Source organism: Lissotriton helveticus, chromosome 2_1, assembly GCF_964261635.1.
Source record: "Lissotriton helveticus chromosome 2_1, aLisHel1.1, whole genome shotgun sequence".
Lineage (NCBI taxonomy): Eukaryota > Metazoa > Chordata > Amphibia > Caudata > Salamandridae > Lissotriton > Lissotriton helveticus.
The window spans coordinates 354,973,049-354,997,151 of NC_136059.1; the positions used below are offsets into that span (position 1 = coordinate 354,973,049).

General features: G+C 47.6%; 1 protein-coding gene across 14 annotated transcripts in view; it reads left to right on the plus strand.

Moving 5' to 3' along the window:
* NIPBL (NIPBL cohesin loading factor) overlaps positions 1-24,103 on the plus strand; it is a 1,942,504-nt gene that overhangs the window by 177,431 nt on the left and 1,740,970 nt on the right. For 8 of the 14 annotated variants that reach the window (XM_078674965.1, XM_078674957.1, XM_078674966.1 and 5 more), the window contains exon 4: positions 19,172-19,302. In XM_078674965.1, coding sequence (XP_078531091.1) covers positions 19,172-19,302 — 131 coding nt within the window. The remainder of the gene's footprint in view (positions 1-19,171; positions 19,303-24,103) is intronic. The other 6 variants (XM_078674960.1, XM_078674968.1, XM_078674959.1 and 3 more) reach the window with 1 other exon arrangement.

Consider the following 24,103-nt stretch of genomic DNA (forward strand, 5'->3'; position numbering starts at 1 on the left):
ATTCCCTCAACATTTTCCTGGGAGACTTTAACCTCCACTGGAATGAGCGCAGCGATCCCTCTATCACCCTCCTTTCCAACCTTCTCGAGATCAATGACCTAGAGCAACTCTGTCACTCCCCGACCCATTCCAAAGGAGCTATCCTAGATGCAATAATTACTAGCAAAGATCTAGCCCTCCTATCCAACATTGTTCCCATCGACTGGTCCGACCACCATCTCATACTGTTCTCTATAGCGGTCTCTGCCACTCCCCCGCCCACGAAAACCACTAAACCCTCGAAACTGACCAGAAATTTGAATAATATCCCCCCGGATGTACTGGAATCCAAACTCCATGCCCAACTTCTCGCCATTCCGCCCTCCCTTAACGCAAATGAACTTACTGAACACTACAACAAAGCAGTTATTGAAACCCTAGACCTCCTGGCCCCGCTTAAGCTCAAAAACCAAAGAACCATCCCTTCCAAATCATGGTTTAATACGGAGCTTAACAATGAAAGACGCTCACTGAGACAGACGGAAAGAACATGGAGACTGTACCCTTCCCCCTTGCACCTAGCTCGCCTCAGACTTGCAAGATCCTCTTACAAAAAACACATCCTTAAACAAAAAGCATCCTTTTTCAGAACACAACTTGACCAAGCCAAAAACAGACCCAGAGAACTGTTCAACATTGTTCGCAATCAAACCTCAGCCGCTCCGCCTGTACTTATGGCCTCGACGTCCAGATGCGAAGAAATAGCCCTCTTTTTCTCTGAAAAAATTACAAAAATAGAGCAATCCTTCCTGCCGACTCTGACCCCTACCTCCATACTACACATCCCCCCTACTGCACCTGCTTCCTGCCCACTCCCCCCCGCCCCCTCCACGACCCTCCATAATACTGATCTCACTCCCCCCCCTTTCCCTCCACCCTCCAAGATTCTAATCCCCCCAACACTCACCCTAAAAATAACGCCGATTGGCATAATTTCCAGCCAGTCACTGAAAGAGATGTCTTTGACATCATTGCAAAACTTAAACCCTCCTCCCACACTAAAGACCCCCTCCCTTCTAAACTTGTCCAAAACCTCAAACATATCATCACACCTGCCTGGACCTCGATCATTAACACCTCCCTAGCCACCGGCTGTGTCCCCACCTCCCTTCAACTGGGACAAATCACCCCCATTCTTAAAAACCCTACGGCTGACCCTAATGACCTCAACAACCTCCGTCCTATCTCCAACTTGCCCCTCCTCTCGAAAGCCCTTGAAAAATGTGTCCTTCTTCAGCTTGACAGACACATTGAACTTTTTAACTTACTTGACCCTCTTCAATCTGGCTTCAGGAAAGGCTGCAGCACCGAAACCGCCATGCTTAACATTATAGATGACATTCACCACTCCCTTGACAATGGCGAATCTAGCCTACTGATCCTCCTTGATCTCTCCGCAGCGTTCGATACCGTTAACCACTCTGTTCTTCTCAAAGTCCTTAAAGAACGATTCGGCCTTAATGGCATGACTCATAATTGGTTTGTCTCATACCTGCAGCACCGCGCTCAGCAAATTAAAATCCACAATTGCCTTTCGAACCCCTCCCCCATCTCTCTAGGAGTTCCACAAGGATCCATACTATCTCCCTCTCTCTTTAACCTCTTCATGGAACCTCTCACCCTCATTCTCAAACAAGCAGGGATTAACTATCACCTCTACGCTGACGATACACAACTCTACCATAAGATAAAAACCCATGCTGACATCCTCCACCTCAACAACACCCTCATCAAAATTCAAGCCTGGTTCCACTCGAACCATCTCAAACTTAACCCAAAAAAAACTGAAATTATTCTTTTCTCCCCAAAAAACAACCAGCTCCCCATTCAAAAGTGGATCACAGACCTTAACGCCCTCAACTGCTCCCTGTCCCTAGCCACCTCAGTCAAATCCTTGGGCATCTCCCTTGACAACCGACTAATTCTCAACGTTCACATCAACAACTCTGCCAAAGGAGCCCTCCTTACCCTCCGTAACCTTAAGAAAATTAAGCCCTTCATCCCAATTGATGACTTTAAACTGGCAGTCCAATCGCTTGCTCTATCGCGCATTGATTACGGCAATGCCATCCTCACCGGAATTCCCAAAACCCACCTGGCACCTCTTAAATCTGTGCTCAACCTCGCGGCTAGGCTTATCACGGACTGCAAACGATTTGACCACATCTCTCCCGCCCTTAAATCCCTTAAATGGCTCCCCATTGAAGGTAGATCCACATATAAAACCGCCTGCATTACGCACAAAATCCTCCACCAAAACACACCGGCATACCTCTCCAATAAACTGACCAAAGCAGGCTGCACGCGATCACTGAGAAGCTCCAACACCCTCCTACTTATTCCCCCCATTCAGAAAAAGAATTCCACTCAGTCACGCTCATTTTCAGGCAATGCCCCACTTATTTGGAATGCCCTCCCTAAAGACCTCCGCTGTAACCAGTCCTACCCCAGCTTCAAAAAAGAACTCAAACTTCTTCTTAATAAATACTGGGGTTTCTAATCCCTCCCTGGTAGCCTCGCCCCTCTGCATCACCCCACCTATCTGCTCTGCATATGACTTGTGACCACCCGCCTGGCCAACTCCCTTTCCTTCTATCTGATCACCTTACCTCCCCTCCTCATGACAGTCAGTTCTCTTGCATGTTTTTGTATACCTAAGTGAGGCTTCCCGCCAAACTGTGACCGCTATTTTGTATGACTTATAGTGTCTAGCAATTGTTTTTACTTTTTTATCTAGATGTCATGTACCCTATGTGGACTTGTTCTTTTATTCCGTTGTCTGTGCTTATACACACTGTACCTGTATGGAAACACCTTGTAAAGCGCTCTGATACTCCTGGGTCCAGCCAGCGCTATATAAAACCTCTTAAATAAATAAATAAAATAAAATAAAATAAAAAATCAGTAGGCAAACATATAGTGTAGGTAAGTGCACCACTTACACCTCACTAGAAAAGCATGTCTACCCAGGGAGATTCTACTGAGACTCCCCTGGTCAGTGTTGACCCTCCACAGGTCACTTCAAGATATGCAGCTCTCAGTTTCCAGGAGATGAGACAAATCTGTGTCTCCAGAAAACTGAAGCAGGGGTCTAACCCCACCATTCCCTTTTTAATAGGTCTCTTAGAGACTTATGATGCGAGAAAGCTTTCTCAGCTAGATGGGAATATGCCAGCCTTAGAGGGTACCTCTGGGGATCCAGACCTCCCCAACATTGCCAATGCAGTTGAGGAGGAGGAGGATCAGGAGGAACTCTCTGGGGATGAGGTAGACAAAGGTCTTGAGGTAGTCAGAAGGCTAACCAGGACCAACTTAGACTTACTTGGGCTAGGATCTGGGGGACCCCCAGTACTAACCCGAAGTGGGCCTAACCTTGGAGTTAGGAGAGATAGATCTCTTTCTAGGGACTCCAATAGATCTCTGCACTCTAATGCCTCTTCTCAGGGGAGAAGGAATCCTCCACAGAGGAGATTTACTTCCCCTCAGAGAAAAGAGCATGAAGCTAGAATGAGACAAGCTGAACTGAGGATTGAAAGGGAAGAACTTGCCCTGGCCAAAGAGAAGCTTGCCTTTGCTAGAGAGCAGCAGATGAGTGGGCTAGCTCCCACTGGTGGCAGCAATCTCCCAAGAGATAAAGAGAAGGGTTTAGATACTAAACACCTGACTAAGATAGTGCCCCCCTTTAAGCAAGGGGATGATATCCAGAAATGGATGGCTGCTCTGGAGAGGGCCTGCACTGTGCAGTGCATTCCCCAGAGTCAGTGGGCAGCTATACTGTGGCTCTCCTTTGATGGTAATGGTAGAGATAAGCTCCTCACTACAAGAGTAGAGGATGCTAACAATTACCAGGTCCTGAAGAATACACTGGTTGATGGGTTTGGTTTAACCACTGAGCAGTACAGGTTGCTGTTCAGAGACACCCAGAAAACTCAGTCTCAGGACTGGTCTGACTTTGTGGATTGTGCCACTAAGGCTTTGGAGGGCTGGTTGCTGGGTAGCAAGGTTACAGATTACACAGGATTGTATAATCTAATGATGAGAGAACAAATTTTAAACAATTGTCAGAACCAGTTGTTGCACCAGCACCTTGTTGATTCAGATCTGACCTCTCCCCAAGAATTGGGAAAGAAGGCAGACAAATGGGTCAGGACAAGGATCAAGCAGAACCAGAACCAGAACCAGGGTGGTCAGAAGAAAGCAGACCAGAAGGGTAATGTTAAGAATGAGCAAAATGACCAGAAGTCTTCACCAGGTCCCCAACAAACCAAAGAGGGTGGGGGTCAGGCTTCCCAGAAGAAGAAGACTCAAGAAGGCCAGTCAAAAAGGTGGTGCCAGTACTGTAAAAGTAAATCTCACTGGTTTAGTGAGTGCACCAAAAGAGGAGGACAAACTCCTGCCACTACAGCCCCATAGGCAACTGCACCCCCTAGTACAGTCAGTAGTGGTAGTGTACCTCCCAAGGCATTAGTTGGGTTAACCTTGGGAACTGAGGGGTCTGACAACTTAGTTGGCACACTCACTCAGGCTGTCCTTGTCTGTACAGGGGATATGGATATAACCCCTGAAATAAGTCCCAATACTTTGGGCAAATACAGGCAGACACCTTTGATAAATGGCAAAATGGCTCAGGCCTATAGGGACACTTGTGCCAGTGTCACCATGGTGACACCTAACTTTGTGGACCCTGGACAGATCATGCCAGGTACTGATTTCCTGGTGACCAATGCCAGCAATGTCACTACTAGTCATAGTGTGGCAATTGTGGCTTTCTCCTGGGGTGGAGTGAAGGGACAAAAGAAAGTTGTAGTCAATTCAGACCTCCCAGTTGATTGTTTGTTGGGCAATGATTTGGAGTCATCACAATGGTCAGAAGTGGAGCAGAGGACTCACATGGAGATGTTAGGCTTGCCAGCACATGTGCTTGCTGTGACTAGGTCACAGGCCAGAAGATGCCCCACTGAACAGGTGCTGGATCCTGAAATGATGGACCAGACACCTTCCAAGAAGAAGAGCAGTAAGGGTAAGGCTTTGCCTTCCCCCTTACCCCAGGTTGAGGATCAAGTCTCCGAGGAGGCTGATCTGAGAGAACTGAGGGAAACTGAGCCTAAAGAGCTTGAACTTGATAAAGTTGAGTTTCTGGGCTCAGGGGGACCCTCCAGAGCAGACCTGGGGAAGGAACAGTTGAGCTGCCCTTCCCTTGAACCCCTCAGACAGCAGGCTGCTGCTGAGGCTGCAGGGAATGCCACAGGTGCCCACAGGGTATACTGGGAAGATGGACTCCTGTACTCTGAGTCAAGAGACCCCAAGCCTGGTGCAACCAGGAGGCTGGTCATCCCCTTGTCTCTGAGAGGTTTCCTTCTCACCTTGGCCCATGAAATTCCCCTTGCAGGTCACTTAGGTCAGACAAAGACTTGGGACAGGCTTGTCTCACACTTTCACTGGCCCCATATGAATGAGAATACCAAGGAGTTTTGTCGCTCCTGTGTCACTTGCCAAGCCAGTGGTAAGTCAGGTGGCACAACAAAGGCCCCCCTCATACCACTACCTGTGGTGGGGGTTCCCTTTGAAAGAGTGGGGATTGACATTGTTGGTCCAATGGAACCCCAGACAGCATCAGGGCACAAGTTTATACTGGTGGTAGTGGATCATGCCACCAGGTATCCTGAAGCTATTCCCCTTAGGACCACTACAGCCCCTGTAGTGGCAAGAGCCCTGGTTGGAGTGTTCTCCAGAGTGGGTTTCCCTAAGGAGGTCGTTTCTGACAGAGGTACAAACTTCATGTCAGGATATCTGACTGCAATGTGGAAGGAGTGTGGTGTGAACTACAAGTTCACCACACCCTACCACCCACAATGCAATGGGCTTGTTGAGAGATTCAACAGGACACTGAAAGGGATGATTCATGTGACTACCTGAAACTCTTAGGAGAAGATGGGATGTCCTGATCCCCTGCCTCTTGTTTGCTTACAGAGAGGTCCCACAGAAGGGGGTTGGCTACAGCCCTTTTGAGCTTCTGTATGGGCATCCTGTAAGAGGACCCCTGTGTTTGGTGAAGGAAGGATGGGAGAGACCTCTCAAAAAGCCTGCAACCAACATAGTGGACTATGTACTTGGTCTCCGCTCCAGGATGGCTGAGTATATGGAGAAGGCATCCAGAAACCTTGAGGCCAGCCAAGAACTTCAAAAAGCTTGGCATGACCAAAAGGCTGTTCTGACTGTGTACCAGCCAGGACAGAAGGTGTGGGTGCTGGAGCCAGTGGCCCCAGCAGCTCTGAAAGACAAATGGTCTGGGCCCCACACCATCATTGAGCAAAAGGGAGAGGTTACCTACTTGGTGGACCTTGGAACTCCCAGGAGCCCTCTCAGAGTGCTCCATGTTAACAGGCTCAAGGCATATGTTGACAGGAAGGACATGAGCTTGCTCATGGCCACAGATGAGGGACAGGAGGAAGAGAGTGACCCTCTCCCAGACCTGCTCACTCAGAATCCTGATGATGGATCAGTTGATGGTGTTGTCTTTTGTGGCAGCCTCACTGAACATCAGCAACAGGATTGCAGGCAAGTCTTGCAATCCTTCAGACATATGTTCTCTCTGACACCCAGCCAAACTGATTGGTGTACCCATGATGTTGACACTGGAGACAGTCTGCCTGTCAAGAGTAAAATCTACAGACAGCCTGATCATGTTCGAGACTGCATCAAAACTGAAGTGCAGAAAATGTTGGAGCTGGGAGTCATTGAGCCCTCAGATAGCCCTTGGGCTAGCCCAGTAGTTCTAGTGCCAAAGCCTCACACCCAGGGTGGTAAGAGAGAGATGAGGTTTTGCGTAGACTACAGAGGCCTCAATGCAGTCACTAAGACTGATGCCCACCCAATACCAAGAGCAGATGAACTTATAGATAAATTGGCTTCTGCCAACTTCTTAAGTACATTTGATTTGACAGCTGGGTATTGGCAAATCAGGTTAGCTGAGGAGGCCAAACCCAAGACAGCATTTTCTACCCCTGGAGGGCATTATCAATTTGTGGTAATGCCCTTTGGACTGAAAAATGCACCTGCCACCTTCCAAAGGTTGGTGAATCAAGTCCTCACTGGGCTGGATGACTTCTGTGCAGCATATCTAGACGATATTGCTGTCTTTAGCTCCACCTGGGAGGATCACCTGGTCCACCTGAGGAAAGTGTTAGAGGCCCTGCAAAAGGCAGGCCTCACTATCAAGGCCACAAAGTGCCAGATAGGGCAGAGACAGGTTGTATACCTGGGCCACCTTGTAGGTGGAGGCCAGGTTCAGCCACTGGAGAGTAAGATACAGGCCATCAAGGACTGGACTCCTCCAATCACCCAGACTCAGGATCGAGCTTTCTTGGGCGTGACTGGGTACTATAGGAAGTTTGTCAGAAATTATGGGTCCATAGTGACCCCTCTTAATGACCTGACAAGCAAAAAGATGCCAAAGAAAGTTCAGTGGACAGCAAGCTGTCAGAAAGCATTCAATGACCTAAAGCAGGCCATGTGCACAGCACCTATCCTAAATAGTCCAGATTACTCCAAGCCATTCATTGTCCAAACAGATGCTTCTGAGTTGGGTGTGGGGGCTGTTCTGTCTCAACTGAATTTTGATGGTAATGATCAGCCTATTGCTTTCATTAGTAGGAGGTTGACACCCAGAGAGAAAAATTGGTCAGCTATCGAGAGGGAGGCCTTTGCTGTGGTCTGGGCCCTGAAGAAGCTGAGGGCCTACTTGTTTGGCACTCACTTCACCATTCAGACAGACCATAAGCCCCTCTTGTGGCTAAATCAGATGAAGGGTGAAAACCCCAAACTGCTTAGGTGGTCCATTTCCCTACAGGGGATGGATTTTACAGTGGAGCATAGACCTGGTACTGATCACAGCAATGCTGATGGGCTCTCCAGGTATTTCCACTTAGAGCAAGAAGACTCACCTGGTCAAGGTTAGTTTATTGTCCCAAAGTTTGGGGGGGGGGGTCATGTAGGAGAGTAGGGTCTGCAATCCTATGATCACCCAGATTTTTGCTTTTTGCTGCACTGGTTTACGACTTTCCCTGGCTGTGGGCCTGCTAATCAGACCCACAGCCTAGCTGTTCTCTCTATCCAAATTGCACTCAGGTACTGAATTGGCACTGGGCCCTCTCCATTCCCTGTACCCAGGGCTGAGGTGTACCCAGAAGTCTCCCAGGGGCTGAAGCATGTATTATGCCACCCCTGGGCTGACTAACTAAACTGACACAACTGGCTGCACGACAGCTGGGGCAAGGTGGTGTACTCACCCTTTGCTTTAGATATAGTATACCTATATCTAACCCTAAAAATGGACACACAGATCTCCTATCAGTCACTCCTATGGCAGGCCTTAACAATCCTGAAGGCAGAGTGCTTGGAATCGTGTGAGATGGTGCTCTGGCATGAGCTGAGCCTGTCTGCGGCTTTCGGGATCCATCCCTTAGCCGTTTCCATGATATCGCATACCATATACTCTTAAGTGCATTATAATCCTCGCGGTTATATGCCAACTCTGGTATCGCTTTATCAAAACATGTCGAGTAAGGTGTCATACGAATTGGAATACTAACCCCTCGCCAATTCTGGCGACGGGGTTAGCATTCCACCCTTCTAGAGGGACACGACATGTATGTAACCCCTAACCCCGGTTAAAGTCAAACAGAGCCTCAGCTCCACAAAATGGATGCTGCCACCGAGACACAAGTCTGCCCTCCTGCTGCTGGGAGTCCTCCCAGAGCAGGAGATAAGGACAAAGGGTTTCCTGCCAGGGGCGGTGCCAGCACCGTCCCAGACAGGGTTTTGTGTATTGTAGGTAGGCAGGGCTTTAGAGGAAGGTGACTGCACGTGGCACCCCGGTGCTCACTGTGCATAGGCTGGCTGGAACCAGTTCCAGGGTCACTCCAGACCCTGTGCTGGGGAAAAGCCCGCCAAGGAAGTGGGTGTAACCACCCCCCTCCTAGTCCCACCCCTAGGGCAGGACTTAGTCGCGTGCCAGCCCCTTTTTACAGGATAAAGGTAGGAACTGGCCCCCTTCCAAATCAGATCATCTTTGAATCCTGAAACTACTTTCCACGAAAGGAACTCAAGACTTCTTCCTAAGATTTCTCCCTTGTGACTAAGGAGTAGTCACCCTGCATCCGCAGGCACCATCTTAAGAACACTGCGGTCTGCTGCAAGTCTCTCCTCCGGATCAAGACTGCCCAGCTCGACGAGAACCGGCTTCCCTGGCACCTCTGACCTCTACCTGCATCATCAGTCACGCTGAGATTCGTGGGTGTGACGAGACCTCGAGGGACCGGCCATCTTCAAGACTGCACGACTTCTTTCCAGCAAGCCCGCCGAGTAATTTCCTGGTGAGTGCTTTGGGGTCCGAGAAGCCCCGACCCTGAGCAGCTCCAGCACCGAAGTACAGCCTCCCAGCATCTCCACGATCTGCGTGGGGCCCTTCTGCTTTTTGCTGCTCACCGCGTTGTTTGGCTACTAGCCCGCTGGCTTGTGGCCTTCTGAACGACGCCCGACGACATTTCTGCTGCTGGTCCGGTTGCTCCAGGCTGGCCCTTGCTCCCTTCCAAAAGAGGAGCACCCCGGACCCTCCTGGTCCACTCAAGACGCCATTTTGAGTCCACCGCGTGGGCTTGAATTAGCCAAGGCTTGTTGCCCAATCCTGGGTAACTTCGACGCCGACAGCTTCATCCATCGTGGGACAGCTCGCCTCTCCATCCTGGTCGCCGACAACGCTTCCTGGTCCGTGAGATCTGCAGAGCCAGCGTCGCCCACTCACCTAGTCGAGGTGACTTCGCCCGGTGCCATCCTGGTGCCCACTTAATCACTGGCTAGTGAGTCAAGAACTTGGTCCCCTCTGCTTTCAGGTTTTCTTCTTCCTTGATCCAGGCTTGGATCCATCGAACTTTTCTTCACTGGTCGCCTGCCAGCAACTTCCTTCTTCCAGGCTCCTGGTCCGGCAACGAGATCCCCGACGTCTTTTCAGACCTATGCAGCTGCAGCCCCTGGGCTAGGTAACTTCGGCACTTCGGTGTCCCAGCATAGCCTCACTATCCTAGGGTCAGGATCCACTGTCGTTTTCTTCCTACCAGGTCGGGTTCGCCCGTGAACACTAACTTTGCCTTTACTAGCCTCCATAGACTTTGTCCCGCATCCCGCGTGAGAGTGCACACTCTGCACCCGAGTCCCCTAGGTCTCCTAGAAGTAATCTAACGATTCTATAGTCAAGTCCTAGCGATTCCAAAGCCTATTAGTACTGTACTTACCTGCTAGTAATTTCGCATTCCACTTTTTAAGTATATGGTTTTTCGTGCCCCTCGGGCATTTGTGTATAACGTGCTAACTTAAGTATTTTCGTAAGAGTTTTGTTGTGTGCCTAGCACCCTGTCCTCATAAAGAGTACAGGGTTGTTGTGATTCTAATAAATACACTGTTTATTTTCATAACACTTGTGTGGTGTCCTTTCACTGGGTGTTCAAGGGGTAATGTGATGGTAAAAAAGCTGGCTTAACACGCCCTCTAGAGTCTTAGCCTTAGACTGCTCGTATCCATGCTACTAGGATAGCTGGTCTATAAGGTTGACTTACAACCAATCATCAATAAAGGTTGTTTGGACTGATATATAGTGATCACTAGAATAGTGAACACTGCACATCAGGCCAACTTCTCACACCTTCCACATCCGATATTAAAATCCAGTCTAGAGTAGGTACTGTACCCTCAACAAACCCAGAGACAGGAGTCTGGTAGGACAGAAGCAAGTTCCTTCCACAACCAGATAGTGGATACCCTAGAATTATCTTTGCATCCTGATCTTTCTTTTCAACTGTGCCTCAGGTGTTGTGTGAGCCCAGCATACTTGTCAAGCAGGATTTGACACTGTAGTGTCGAAAAAGATGCTCACAGCCCTATCCTTTATGTTCAATGGAGTAATCTCTGCCCGTTCAAGTCAGCCTATTGTGTGCTTTTGGGAGGCATTGCACACCTATTTAAAGCTAATCACTGGCTGTTAGAAGCTGGAGCGCCAATACTAATTAGCCACCAGGAACTTCAGGCAGAGAAAAGGTAACTTACTAAAAATGTACATTTCATTACTATTTATTGAAAATCCACCTTCAAAACTGAATAGGATTTTTAATAACTACTAAAAGTAGTTTGATTATTTTTGTAGCTGACCTCATTTTCTAGATACAGTATTAGTATTTAACATTACATTTCTAAATATTCCTACTTTTAAAGGTGTATGCACCCTGCCTACATCGGTGTTTTTCCACTGCTACAGTCAGACTGCAATGGTATGCCTAGATTTATGAAGTGCCGTTATTTGAGCCCTTTCTTTGATTGCTTATTTTTCAAATCAGTAGTGAATTTGGGAGTGTATGTACTGAGAACTAGAATAACTTCAAGGTTTTTATTTTGCTTCTCCTCAATGTAGCTCATTGACCGTTAACGGTTTTGGCATCAGTTGTTGACGTTTAATATTCCTCGTTGATGAGTAACTTGTTCCAAATGCTTCTTCTGGCGAAATCTGTTCTTCATTGGTAAAAACCAGCATCAGTGGGATTCTATTTGACTCATTCAAAAGAATCCTGCCATCCTTTACATAAGCTGTGTTTAGTGAGGCTTTCTATGTCAGAAAAGGTTCCGGGTTTCCACAACAGTTTCAGCACCATGTAAAAGTTATTCAACATGCCACTTTGTGATAGATTTCGACATCCAGGTAATAAAATGGCAAGTATCTAAATTGAATTGGGTGACAGTCAGTATATCTTTATGTTCGAGGCATGTGGGCTGCTAAATTCATATCTTAGCATTAGATCGCCGCCTAGTGTTGGGTCCGGATGATCGCACATTGTTGTCCTGGAAGAGTCTTCGAAGTATCCTGAGATAGGTGGCTCCTCCCCTGGACTACAGTGCGCATGGGCATCGGCTCCATCCTCAGATTGTTTTTTTCCGCCATTGGGTTCGGATGCGGTCTCGACTTCTCTCTGTCGGAACCGAGTAAATCTTACTTTTTAAGACCAAAAGGTCTTATATTTTATAGCGTCGGTATTGTTTGCGCACGGTCTCGAGTTCTTCCAACTCTTGGAGTCGGATTCAGCGGAGTTTTTCACTCTTCGGACGTCGAGGCCTTCTCATCGTGACACGACCGCAACTTTCCAGCATGGAGCGGAGTCCGTTTAAGTACTGTCCGCTCTGTGGGTCTAAGTACCCACACATAGACCTGCACCCGGTCTGTAACAAATGCCTTTCACCGGACCATGACGACGGCAAGTGCAAGGCTTGCGCTCAGTTCCGGTCAAAGAAGACTCTTAAGCTCCGGCGCGCGGTGCGCCTGGAGGCCAGACAAGCGGCCCCGGATCCAGAAAACATCTTCGGCGACCAAGAAGAAGATGAACAGGGTCATCATCTCCAGATATCCCCACCCGAAACGGAGGTCGAGGCGGATCCGGCGGACGACGACGGAGTCGCGGGTCAAGGCCTTGAATACGTCGACGAGGTAGGGGACGTCGAAGAAATTTATGGGGCCGCGGAAGATAGCTCAGGGGACGAGCTATGCCCCGAAGGTTTCGAAGATCACGATCGGGTCACGGGATCGCCAGTCGGCCTTACCCAAGACCCCGTGCCGCAAGCCACGGCCCCGCCATCAGGCCCGGCCACGGACATACTTGCTGAGCAGGCCACATCGAAACCGAAACCTACAGTGTCGACTACACCTAAAATGGCCGACCTGAAAACGAAACCGAAACTTATGGACTCGAGCGTCCCTAAAATGGCGGCCGGCACACAGACAAATACTGCACCCGCCGCCGCATCGGCTCCGTCGACCTCCGGTCCGCAGAAGTCGAAGAAGCCGGTCGATTCCAAAGGGTCAAAATCGGCGCAAGAGGAGGGATCCTCTACAAAAGGTGGTCGGCACGGATCAACCGCGGCGACACCGTCTAAGCACGCCAAGGCCAGCGGCACGGCTCCGGTTACGCCTGGGACTCCGTTGGTCGGTCGCGTAGTGGACGCGGAACCGACGAAGGCGCACGGATCGACAGCTGGCACGTCTGCGCATCGATCCAAGGACTCTGGGTCGGCGACAACTGCATCGGCGTCCAAACCTAAGAAAGGCCACCATGACGTCGGATCCGAGGGGAAGGTCAAGACACCCTCGTCAGCGCCAAAAGACACTGTGAGTGAAGCGTCCCCCATCGCCGCTTCGCTACAGAGAATCAGGGACAAGGCCGCTGCTATGTCGGCTCCGTTGCCGTCGCCTCAGACGCCGAAGGACGCTCCGGCAAAGCCTAAGAGTAAGCTTCTCTTCCTTCTGCCGCCGAAAGAGGCTCCGAAGGCTTTTTCCACGAAATCGACGCCAAAGAAGTCGGATTCTTCTACGGCAGGTGCACCTTCAGGTCGAGAACTCGAATCAGAGGACGATTCGGAGCACTTCATCGACGCCAACACAGGCAAATTAACCCTATACAAGAGGAGGATCACGTCAGAGTGTGGGGCAAGATCCACAACCATTCAGTGCACGTGCATCCCCAACAGAGGATTCTGCAGGTTTTCATGCACTAATTGAGAGGGCAGCTGCTAATCATGATGTGTACATGCATGCTGACCCGGTTGAGGAAGACTTTCTCTTTGACACGTTTTCAGTCTCTGAGAGGACTGTAAAGACACTGCCTATGCTCAAGGGAGTCCTCAAACATGCTGCGGACATCTTTAAGGAACCCACTAGGGCGAGAGTGGTCAATCCACGTATTGAAAAAAAGTACAGACCAGCACCTGCAGACCCTGCATACATTCGGGGACAGTTGCCGCTAGACTCCCTGGTGGTCGCCAATGCCCGCAAAAGGGCCAACTCCCAAACAACGGGTGAAGCTCCTCCCCCGGATAAGGAGTCCAAAGTGCTAGAGGCAGGGGGCAAAAGAGTAGCTGCACAAGCTGCCAACTTTTGGCGTATTTCTAATACACAAGCACTCTTAGCACGTTACGATAGGGCGCATTATGACACCCTAGAGCAGATTGTACAACACCTGCCTCCAAAGTTTCAAGAGGGCACAAAACTGCTTATAGAGGAAGGAAAATTGATCTCCAACGCAGCCATCAAGTGTGCACTTGACGCCGCAGACACAGCAGCTAGGGCGATCAACACTAGCGTCATGCTGAGACGACAGGCTTGGCTCCGCATATCTGGGTTTAAACCTGATATTCAGACAACCATCCTTAATCAGCCAGTCAATCCTGATCGACTGTTTGGTCCAGATGTTGACACCACCCTCGAAAAGATAAAAAAGGACACAGAAACTGCTAAGTCCATGGGGGCCCTACAGTCACAACAGTTTTGTGGCAACAATTTTCGTCGCTCAGGTGCACGTGGAGTCACCAGAGGACAAATGGGTCAACAATCTCAATTCTCAAAAGGTGGAGCACAATCCTCGTTCACAAAACAGAACAAGGGAGGTTACAGAAATAACAGCAACAGAGGTCGCGGCAGAGGAAACAACAGCTCCCGCTCCTCTACCCCAAGCAAACAGTGACTCTCTGTCGCTGCCCCCCGACCACTTAACACCTGTCGGGGGGAGACTGCAGCAGTTCCTGCCCGTCTGGAAAAACATCACCAGACAGGTGGGTGCATCAACTAGTACAGTATGGTTATTGCCTAGAGTTGAAATCCACTCCACCCAACATCCCGCCAAGGCAAAGGCCTATGTCCGCAGAGCACTTGCACTTATTGCAGCAGGAGGTAGTGGTGATGCTGCAAAAAGGTGCAATCGAGCTCGTGCCAGTGGAGGAGGAAGGCACAGGGGTGTATTCCCTGTACTTCCTTATCCCAAAGAAGGACGAATCTCTCAGACCCATTCTAGATCTACGTCCCCTAAACCTGTATATACTGTCAGAACATTTCCATATGCTCACACTGCAACAGATTCTTCCCTTATTAAACCAGGGGGACTTCTTAGCAACCTTAGACCTCAAGGATGCTTATTTCCACATACCACTACACCCGTCCCACAGAAAATACCTCAGGTTCACTATCCAAGGCAAACATTATCAGTTCAAAGTCCTACCCTTCGGAGTCACCACAGCCCCAAGGGTGTTTACAAAGTGTCTGGCGACAGTAGCGGCGCACCTCAGGAGGCAGGGCATCCATGTCTACCCCTACCTGGACGACTGGCTCGTTCAAGCCAAGTCAGAACAACAGTGTGCCGCGGACATGTCTACTACCATTCACCTCCTTCACGATCTAGGTTTCTCGTTGAACTACCCAAAGTCGCACCTTCAACCGTCGCATGTCCGGCAGTTTCTAGGCGCGACGATCAATACCCTGACAGCCGTGGCTCAACCAAACCAAGTCAGGATAGACAGCATGGCAGTCTCTGATCCAGAAGTTCAGATCACAACACTCACTTCCAGCGAGAGTGTTCATGCAGTTGATAGGCATGATGGCCTCCTGCATCTTCATAGTCCCTCACGCACGGCTACATATGCGCCCGCTCCAGGAGTGCTTAGCAAATCAGTGGACTCAGGCTCAGGGACAATTAACAGACCTAGTGTTGGTTACCAGTCGGGCATACGACTCTCTGCATTGGTGGACTCCACACAACCTTTGCAAGGGCCGACTGTTCCAGGCGCCAGTGCCACAGATTACCCTGACAACGGACGCATCTCTCCAGGGATGGGGAGCTCATCTGCTCAATTACACTGTGCAGGGACTATGGACGACGCAGCAACAGAAGATGCACATCAACTATCTGGAACTGATGGCAATCTTCATGGCACTCAAGTCCTTCATTGTACATCTGTGCAACAAGGTAGTGTTGGTCCGGACGGACAACATGACCGCGATGTACTACATTCAAAAGCAGGGGGGCACCCACTCGCCACAGCTGTCTCATCTGGCTCAGGGCATGTGGAAGTGGGCCATTCAGAGGAACATCTTCCTCATGGCAGAACACCTCCCGGGCAAGGACAATCTAATGGCGGATCTGCTCAGCAGACACAGCCATCAAATGCACGAGTGGGAGTTACACCCATCTGTACTCCACCCGTACTTCCAGCAGTGGGGTCATCCGGAGATAGACCTGTTTGCAACAAAAGAAAACGCAAAATGCCAACACTTTGCCGCCAGGTTCCCTCACCCACAGTCGCAGGGGAATGCGATATGGATGAACTGGTCAGGCAAATTTGCGTACGCTTTTCCGCCAGCCCCTCTGATACCGCTGGTGGCAAGAAAGCTAAGGCAGCACGCGATGACTCTCATCCTAGTTGCTCCAACGTGGGCGCGCCAAGCATGGTACACCACGTTCCTCGAACTCTCAGTGGTGCCGCATCAAAGACTGCGCCTCACGCCCAGACTTTTGACGCAGAACCATGGAGAAATTCAGCATCCAGATCCGCAACAGCTCAACCTGGCGATCTGGCTCCTGAAGTCCTAGAGTTCGGATACCTTAACTTACCTCCAGAATGCATGAACATCATCAAGGAGGCAAGGAAGCCAACTACCAGAGCATGCTATGCTGCAAAATGGAAGCGTTTTGTCATTTACTGTACGGCTAATGACATCAACCCGCTAGATGCATCTATCCCTAACATCATTTGTTATCTGCTACATCTGTACAAGTGCAATCTAGCGTACACTTCCATTCGGATACATCTATCCGCCATCGCAGCATATCTTCAGAATAGGCAGCACCTCTCTGTCTTCAGGGTGCCGGCCATCAAAGCTTTCCTTGAAGGTCTGAAACGAGTCATTCCCCCAAGAACACCGCCAGCTCCGGTGTGGAACCTCAATGTGGTCCTCACCAGACTGATGGGACCACCATTTGAACCACTGCACTCGTGTGAACTCCAGTTCCTAACGTGGAAAGTGGCTTTCCTAATTGCTATTACGTCACTGAGGCGTGTTAGTGAGCTGCAAGCGCTCACAATCCAAGAGCCATTCATTCAGATTCATCCAAATAGGGTAGTGCTACGTACTAACCCCAAATTCCTTCCGAAGGTGGTGTCACAGTTTCATCTCAACCAAACTATTGACTTACCGGCATTCTTCCAAAACCCACAAACGGTGGCGGAAAGAATGCTCCATACGTTAGACGTACGGAGGGCGTTGATGTACTACATTGACAGAACACAACACTTTAGGAAAACAAAACAACTTTTTGTTGCCTTCTCACCACAACACAAAGGCAACCCTATTTCCAAAGCAGGAATAGCCAGGTGGATTGTTAAGTGCATCCAAATATGCTATCAAAAGGCCAAGCGCACTTTAACGATACCCCCAAGGGCGCACTCCACACGCAAATTGGGGGCATCCATGGCTTTCCTAGGAAACATTCCTTTAGAGGATATTTGCAGAGCAGCCACGTGGATTACACCACATACCTTTACAAAACACTACTGTGTTGATGTACATTCCAAGCAGCAAGCTGCTGTAGGACAGGCTGTTCTCAAGACACTTTTTCAGGTTTCTGCAGCTGGCACGGGCAACCGCCGCTGATGGAGGGACTGCTATGTATTCTATGCTAAGATATGAATTTAGCAGCCCACATGCCTCGAACTGAATATGCTACTTACCAGTATGCATCTGTTCTTGGCATGTAGGGCTGCTAACATTCATATCGCCCACCCTCCTCCCCGGTGCCTGTCGCAGCTGCAGATATACTATTGTATTCAATCATTAGCATGGACATCCTTTACACTTTTCACTCCATCTTCTGCCACAATGGCGAAAAACAATCTGAGGATGGAGCCGATGCCCATGCGCACTGTAGTCCATGGGAGGAGCCACCTATCTCAGGATACTTCGAAGACTCTTCCAGGACAACAATGTGCGATCATCCGGACCCAACACTAGGCGGCGATCTAATGCTAAGATATGAATGTTAGCAGCCCTACATGCCAAGAACAGATGCATACTGGTAAGTAGCATATTCAATACAAAGATTCACCTCCTTGCATTTTCATTCATGTAGGCAGAGCTCAATGATGTTCCCTTTGTTTTTAGAATCACACCAATCCATTACCATGATGTAGTCTGGTTTTAATTAGTGCTCTGTGACTCGTTGCTGGGTGAAATCTTGTGGGTCAGGGAAGGCCCACCCACTTTGCATCAATATATTAAAGCTCACACTTCTTGCCTATAGCCTTTCCTACTGGTTCTTCAGGGGAGTGTAGTTGAATCAGTGCAAATTGTTTTCCTTGCCTATCAAGTTAATGTAAGTTACCATATTGCATGCTACTTTTTAGTCCATGGTTTGGTGGTGATGTTTCTGTTGTACATCCACTAGAATTAATATATATATATATATATATATATATATATATATATATATATATATATATATATATATATATATATATATATATATATATATATATACCAAAGTATGTCCGTTTGTCCTTTATGCATTACTACACCATTCATCCGATCGGCATGAAACTTTGGGAAGTTGTTGAGTACACTCCCGCGAAGGTTTCTGGCAAAAAAATAAAATAAAAAATGTGTAAAATATTTGCCCCCCAGCCACACAGCGCCCTCATAATCTTTCCAATACTGAACATTTACAGTTTACGGTGCAAATCGCTTTTGCAATGACCATCAACAAAGCACAAGGACAATTGCTGCAAGTGTGTGGACTAGATATAGAGAATCCGTGCCTCTCACATGGACAACTGTATGTGGCCAGCTCACGCGTCGGAAAACCTTCTGATTTATTAGTCTGCACCAGACGGAAAAACAAAAAATAACGTGTATCCACAAGCACTCGAATAAATAAACAGAATTAAAACAACACTTTAAAATGTTTTCCATGTTAAAATGAGTAAGTTTCAATAAAAATGACACAATGTAAGTTGAATGTTATCATAACAAGTGTCCTTAAATTTCCTTTCTTCTGAGATCGCAGCAACGCGCGACGGGTAAGCTAGTCAGCAATAAAATGCACCGGCCTGTATTTATGCCACTCATTGGCGTAAATGGGGGAAAATAGGCAAATAAACAAAAATAAAACTTGTTTATACCAAAGCCTCTCAAAAGAAATGGTGATTAGCTGTGTAATTCATTTGTACACCTTTTTGCTTTAATATTTATAATCTGTTTTTGCTGTTTCTTTAATAGAGAACTGAAGGATAACCTTGGCAGTGATGATCCAGAGGGAGACATACCAGTATTGCTGCAGGCGATCCTGGCGAGGAACCCAAATGTTTTCAGGGAAAAAAGTATGCAGAACAGATTTGGGGTACAAGGCGGTGAGGATATGTTTCAGTGAATTAATATGAAGTGTGAAGCACAATAGTGCTACATAACTTTTAAAGTTACTGTTGTGCAAGATGGTGTTGTCCCCTGGGTAATGTGCAAAAGTTAAATACCGGTTTTGGGATTGAGAATTACCATGTTTATTTTTTACTTTCATTTGTTGCTTGCACATTTGGCATTTCAGGTTACTTGTTTTAGTGACTGAGCCTATTTTGCCTATAACTGGAATAAAAACATTAAAAACATTTGAGACTAGGCTGGAAGAAAGGGTAAGCAAACATTTTACAAATGGCATAAAAAAGGCGTCTGGCACGTGTAACTGACCACTTGGCTTGTTGAATTAGGAGCTTTGATTATTGGTACCATAGGATTCTCTTCCGTTTATCTTTTCAAATTCTTTGCTTTGACAGTTGTGAAAAGAATCTGCTCTTCCAGTGTGACATAAACATAGCTTGCGTTGTCAGTAAGACTTGGCAGTCAAATACTGAATCCTTAGCATTACATTGGCATCAAACTCTTATCAAATCATTTTAAAATGCAGCAAGAACTTTAAGCACAAGTTTTAGACCACATCCAGAAATACTAATTTAGGACCAATATCATGGTACTAGGAAGGGAAGCCAAAAAAATAGACTTCTTGTTCTCCTCTTCTCTCTGCATGCTTCCACATAGACTGATCTCTCTTCTAGAGAGATCCGTGTATTGACAGAAACTTCATGGTAGCCCATAACTGTTCTTGATTTAGACCTCTGAAGATAACCTCCACTTCTGTGTTCTTGTAGTCTACAAGAAACCCCCAATCCTCAAAACCTACTAGACTTTTTCCTCCTTGTTCTCCTACACCGCCTTCATTTGAAGCACTTCTGTTTTTGAAACGTAATGGATTTAGACTAGCCTTAGCAGAACACCAACACTTGCATATGTGTGTGCGCATATGGTATTTCTTTAGCGCTAACCTAGCCAAAAGGCCGCGGAGCGTTGTGCGCTTTCTTCTGTAAAGGGAAAGCAGTACCCACAATGCCACAAAACTATTAGGATAGGATGGTATTCATAAAGCGCAGTGTACCCGAAGGTATCAAGGCGCTGGGCAGACAGAAGCAAAGAGAGAAGCGCTATCAGCAGATTAAGAAGAGAATAGCCATGTTTTCAGAGAGTCTGCATTGGCAATGAAAGGGGGCATCTAATTCCAGAGCTTAATGGCGGCTACAGAGGAGCAGCCACCCCATCTGGACCTGCGAAATCTGGGCGAGACCAGTTTTTTCTGTGTGGATGATCACAAGGGCCTCCCGGGAGTTTACCATTGGAACATGGATAGGATATTAAATACTTGCTTGCAATAACTAATGCCTCCATCACCATTTCTGATATATTGCAAAATCAGATTATAAACCGATAAATTCTGCCTCATTCACACCACACGTCTGACACGTATTGGGCTGGCTTGGTCAGCCTTGTGTCGACCAATGAGTTCAGTAAACTTGGCATACATTTGAAATGAAGCAACTTGTTTTTGTAATTTAAAGACACTCTTGGTTTGCAATCAATTCCATTGTTGATCTCGTGTCCATAAGCTAAATCCTATTACTCAGCTTGTTCAGGACCCTTGATTTATGTACTTCAGTGTCCATCACCACCATGTACATGTTGGATGCAAGGTGTCTCTGTGCTATGTGGGAATGAAACCGATCAATTTAGATTCTTCAGAAAAGGGCTAGAATTTCTTTTGATCAAATTACATCGATGGAAATTAAATCTAATTATTGGGGACGGTGCCCCCCTCCTTTTTTTTACTGATCAAAGTCAAGAACTCTCCACCTTCATGAAAATGGTTGATCTGACGCTTCACCTTCTGTAATGAGCTTCCTTGAAAACAATAACCAAGTTCCTGAATTTTCCAGTTTGGAAGAGAGAAGTAAAAGGGGGGTTTTCCTGTGTGCTCAATCAGCCTCATCCACACAGTTAATGTCTTGGATATGGGATGAATCTCACCACAAGGGGCTTGGTACTTAATGAGCAGTAGCGTTTTTAACAGGAGGAGATTGTTCATTGCGCACTCATACTGAAGTGGGGAAGATTAGATTATGGGGTACTCCAGAAATGTTCATATTGTGGTTGTACAACAAGTAGTTTCGCCGAGGCGAGAACTGCAAAACCTTTCGCTACCCAAGGCAACAATGAACCCTCATAACTCATGTCCAGGGATTTTCTTGCTTATCCGTAATGGGTTTTGTTTTGGAATACGTATAGCAGTTTAGGCAACACTGCCATATTATGGAAAAAGGGCGTTAATCCAATTACTGATTCTTGATTCCTTTTTCAACAAAACACATGTTCTTGACAGACAATATTTGGGTCACCGTACACAACCTTTTAGGAGATTCTCTCCATGGAGAGCCATTCACAACCTGCTGCATCTCAGGAGTAAGTGGGAAAACTCCAGTTTATGCATAACACAGGGTATGTGCCAAAGGAAGTGACGTCTGCCTTTCTAGGAGGCAGATTGACAGGTGAAATAGGAGAATGTTATCAGCATATAAACTACCTGCTTGTTTACATATAATCCTGATACCCTAATCTGTGTGCACTCGAAATATCTGGCAGGCACACTGCTCTACCACAAGGGTGAAGAGAAGGACAGATTATGGAAACCCCTGCCTATTACACTTGCCCAGAGGGAAGCTATCTAAAGGAACCCAGCTGATGAGAAACCCCAGCTTCTGGTACAGCATATAGTAATGAGGAGAAATAGTTCCCAACCCCAGCACCTCAAACAGAAAGACCACCCAACAGGGTTGAAAGCCTTCTCTTCATCTAAGATAGCCTGTATGTGTGGGTCTTTATTGTGATGAATGGCTAAATGCCTTCTCAGATTGTCTGGACCAGGTTTGTATAAAACCCACATCTGTGAAAACAAGTATGGCATATACAGATACAGCTTGTGATCCACAGTTTTGTATGAGGAGCACTCCTCTGCTGACTTACCTTGCTTTGCAAACTTGTTCTATGCTCCCTTTGAGTGGTGTCTGATAGACAGCTAACCAAAAATGGCTTCCTGCCTCTGGAAGAAGTCATATATCTGAAAATGTCTGGGTTCACCCAAATTACCCTCCTCTACTCAACCTTCTGGAAGAAGTCCGATATAATCAAATCTGACTCTTCAGTATAGAATTCCATACAGATAACATCTGGGCCAGAGCTTTATTAGCTAATTCTACGATCTCCTCAAACTCATCAGCCGTGAGTGGTACATTCAGGCAATATTGTCCATCTTCAAGCTAAGGCAATCTTGTTTAGATATCACTTTTTCTTATCAATGAAGTGGGATGTCTTGGGAGCAAAACGTGAGCAGCAATATTGTTGAATCACTTCAAGATTTAGGCAGGGGCACTTAATACCTCATTTTCATCTTTTACTGTTAATATTTCAGCTTTTGCCCTTGTTTCTGCACCGGTGCTCAGCTTCTTGTGTGATCCCCTTCACCATGACATATTACTGCTATCTTACAAGACATATGTTTATTTCTACAGTCTGCTGTCTTACGAAACTCGGCAAGAACATCCTTGAGTTGTTGCGGGGTAGATTTATCCTCTGTGGTACGGTATGTTACAAATTGGGTTTTGGTTGATTAGGGTGTAAGCCCTGGTCAAGCAGCAACCACAAACCTAGTAAAGGGTAAGGCACAAGGAAACCCCAAATTCGCCTGTGGTCACCCTATGGTAGCTTCGCACAGGGCAGTCCGGCCTAGCTTGAAGGCAATGTGTAAAGTCTGTGCAACACTTCAAACAGTGAAAACACCACACAAAGATACCACACCAGGTTTAGAAAAGTAAAGTTTGGTTTAAGAAATAAAATTAGACAAAAGCAACAAAAGTCCAATCCGAGATATTCAATTTTAATGGTTTAGGTTGAAATAGCACCAAAAAGCACAAAGCGCCAACAAGGGATATCTGGTTGCTGCGGACCGGGACAAATTCACAAGTTCATACTGACCATGAAGGAGTGCGGGCTGGCTACAGAAACCCAGTTAAGCCTGCTGAACGTACCTTAAATCCTGGTTGCGGAGCGATTTGTGGATCCGGGTCGATGAAGCGGTGTGCAGCCGACGCACTGTGTTGTTTACGAGATGCTTTGTGGCTGCAGTGCAAGGTCTTGTTGCATCGTTATCGAGGATCCAGTTTACGGGGCTTGTGATGCTTAGTTCTGGCGTTGGGAATTATCTAGGCATCTGACGATGTGTCTGTTTCGAAGAGCTGCAATAGGGAGTCCTGTGTCATCGAGGCAGGTGTCGACAAGAGATGCAAGGACCTCGGCCGGAGATGCCTTTAGTGATTCATTGTTTCCGAGGACTGCGAGGCGATGCAGGCCTTGTGCATCGGTTCCAATCCATGCAACAGTGGTGATGCATCAGTTCTGCTTGAGGATGCAGCACTGGGTCGAGGGACTGTGCTGCTCCGTAGAGGAGATGCGTCTGTTCTGCTTGTAAACAATTTAGGCCCACTTCCAAGGGTCCAAGACTGGGGTGGCATGACTTGGTCACCTCTGAGTCTATCCTGCCAAGTACAGGTGCATTTGCAAGATTGTTGGAAGTATGTTATATCCCTGAGGTTTCAGATCAGGAGGCCAGCCAACTAGCCCTCGGATTCACTCTGGAGTCAAGAGTTGCAGGTCCTGTCTTTCTTATCCAGACAAGAGGGTAGTAGGCCAGCAGAGCAGGAGTGCAGTCCAGCATAGTAGCAGTCCCTTCAGCAGCACAGCAGCTCTTCTTTCTGGTAGAGTATATGCCGGTCTAGAAGT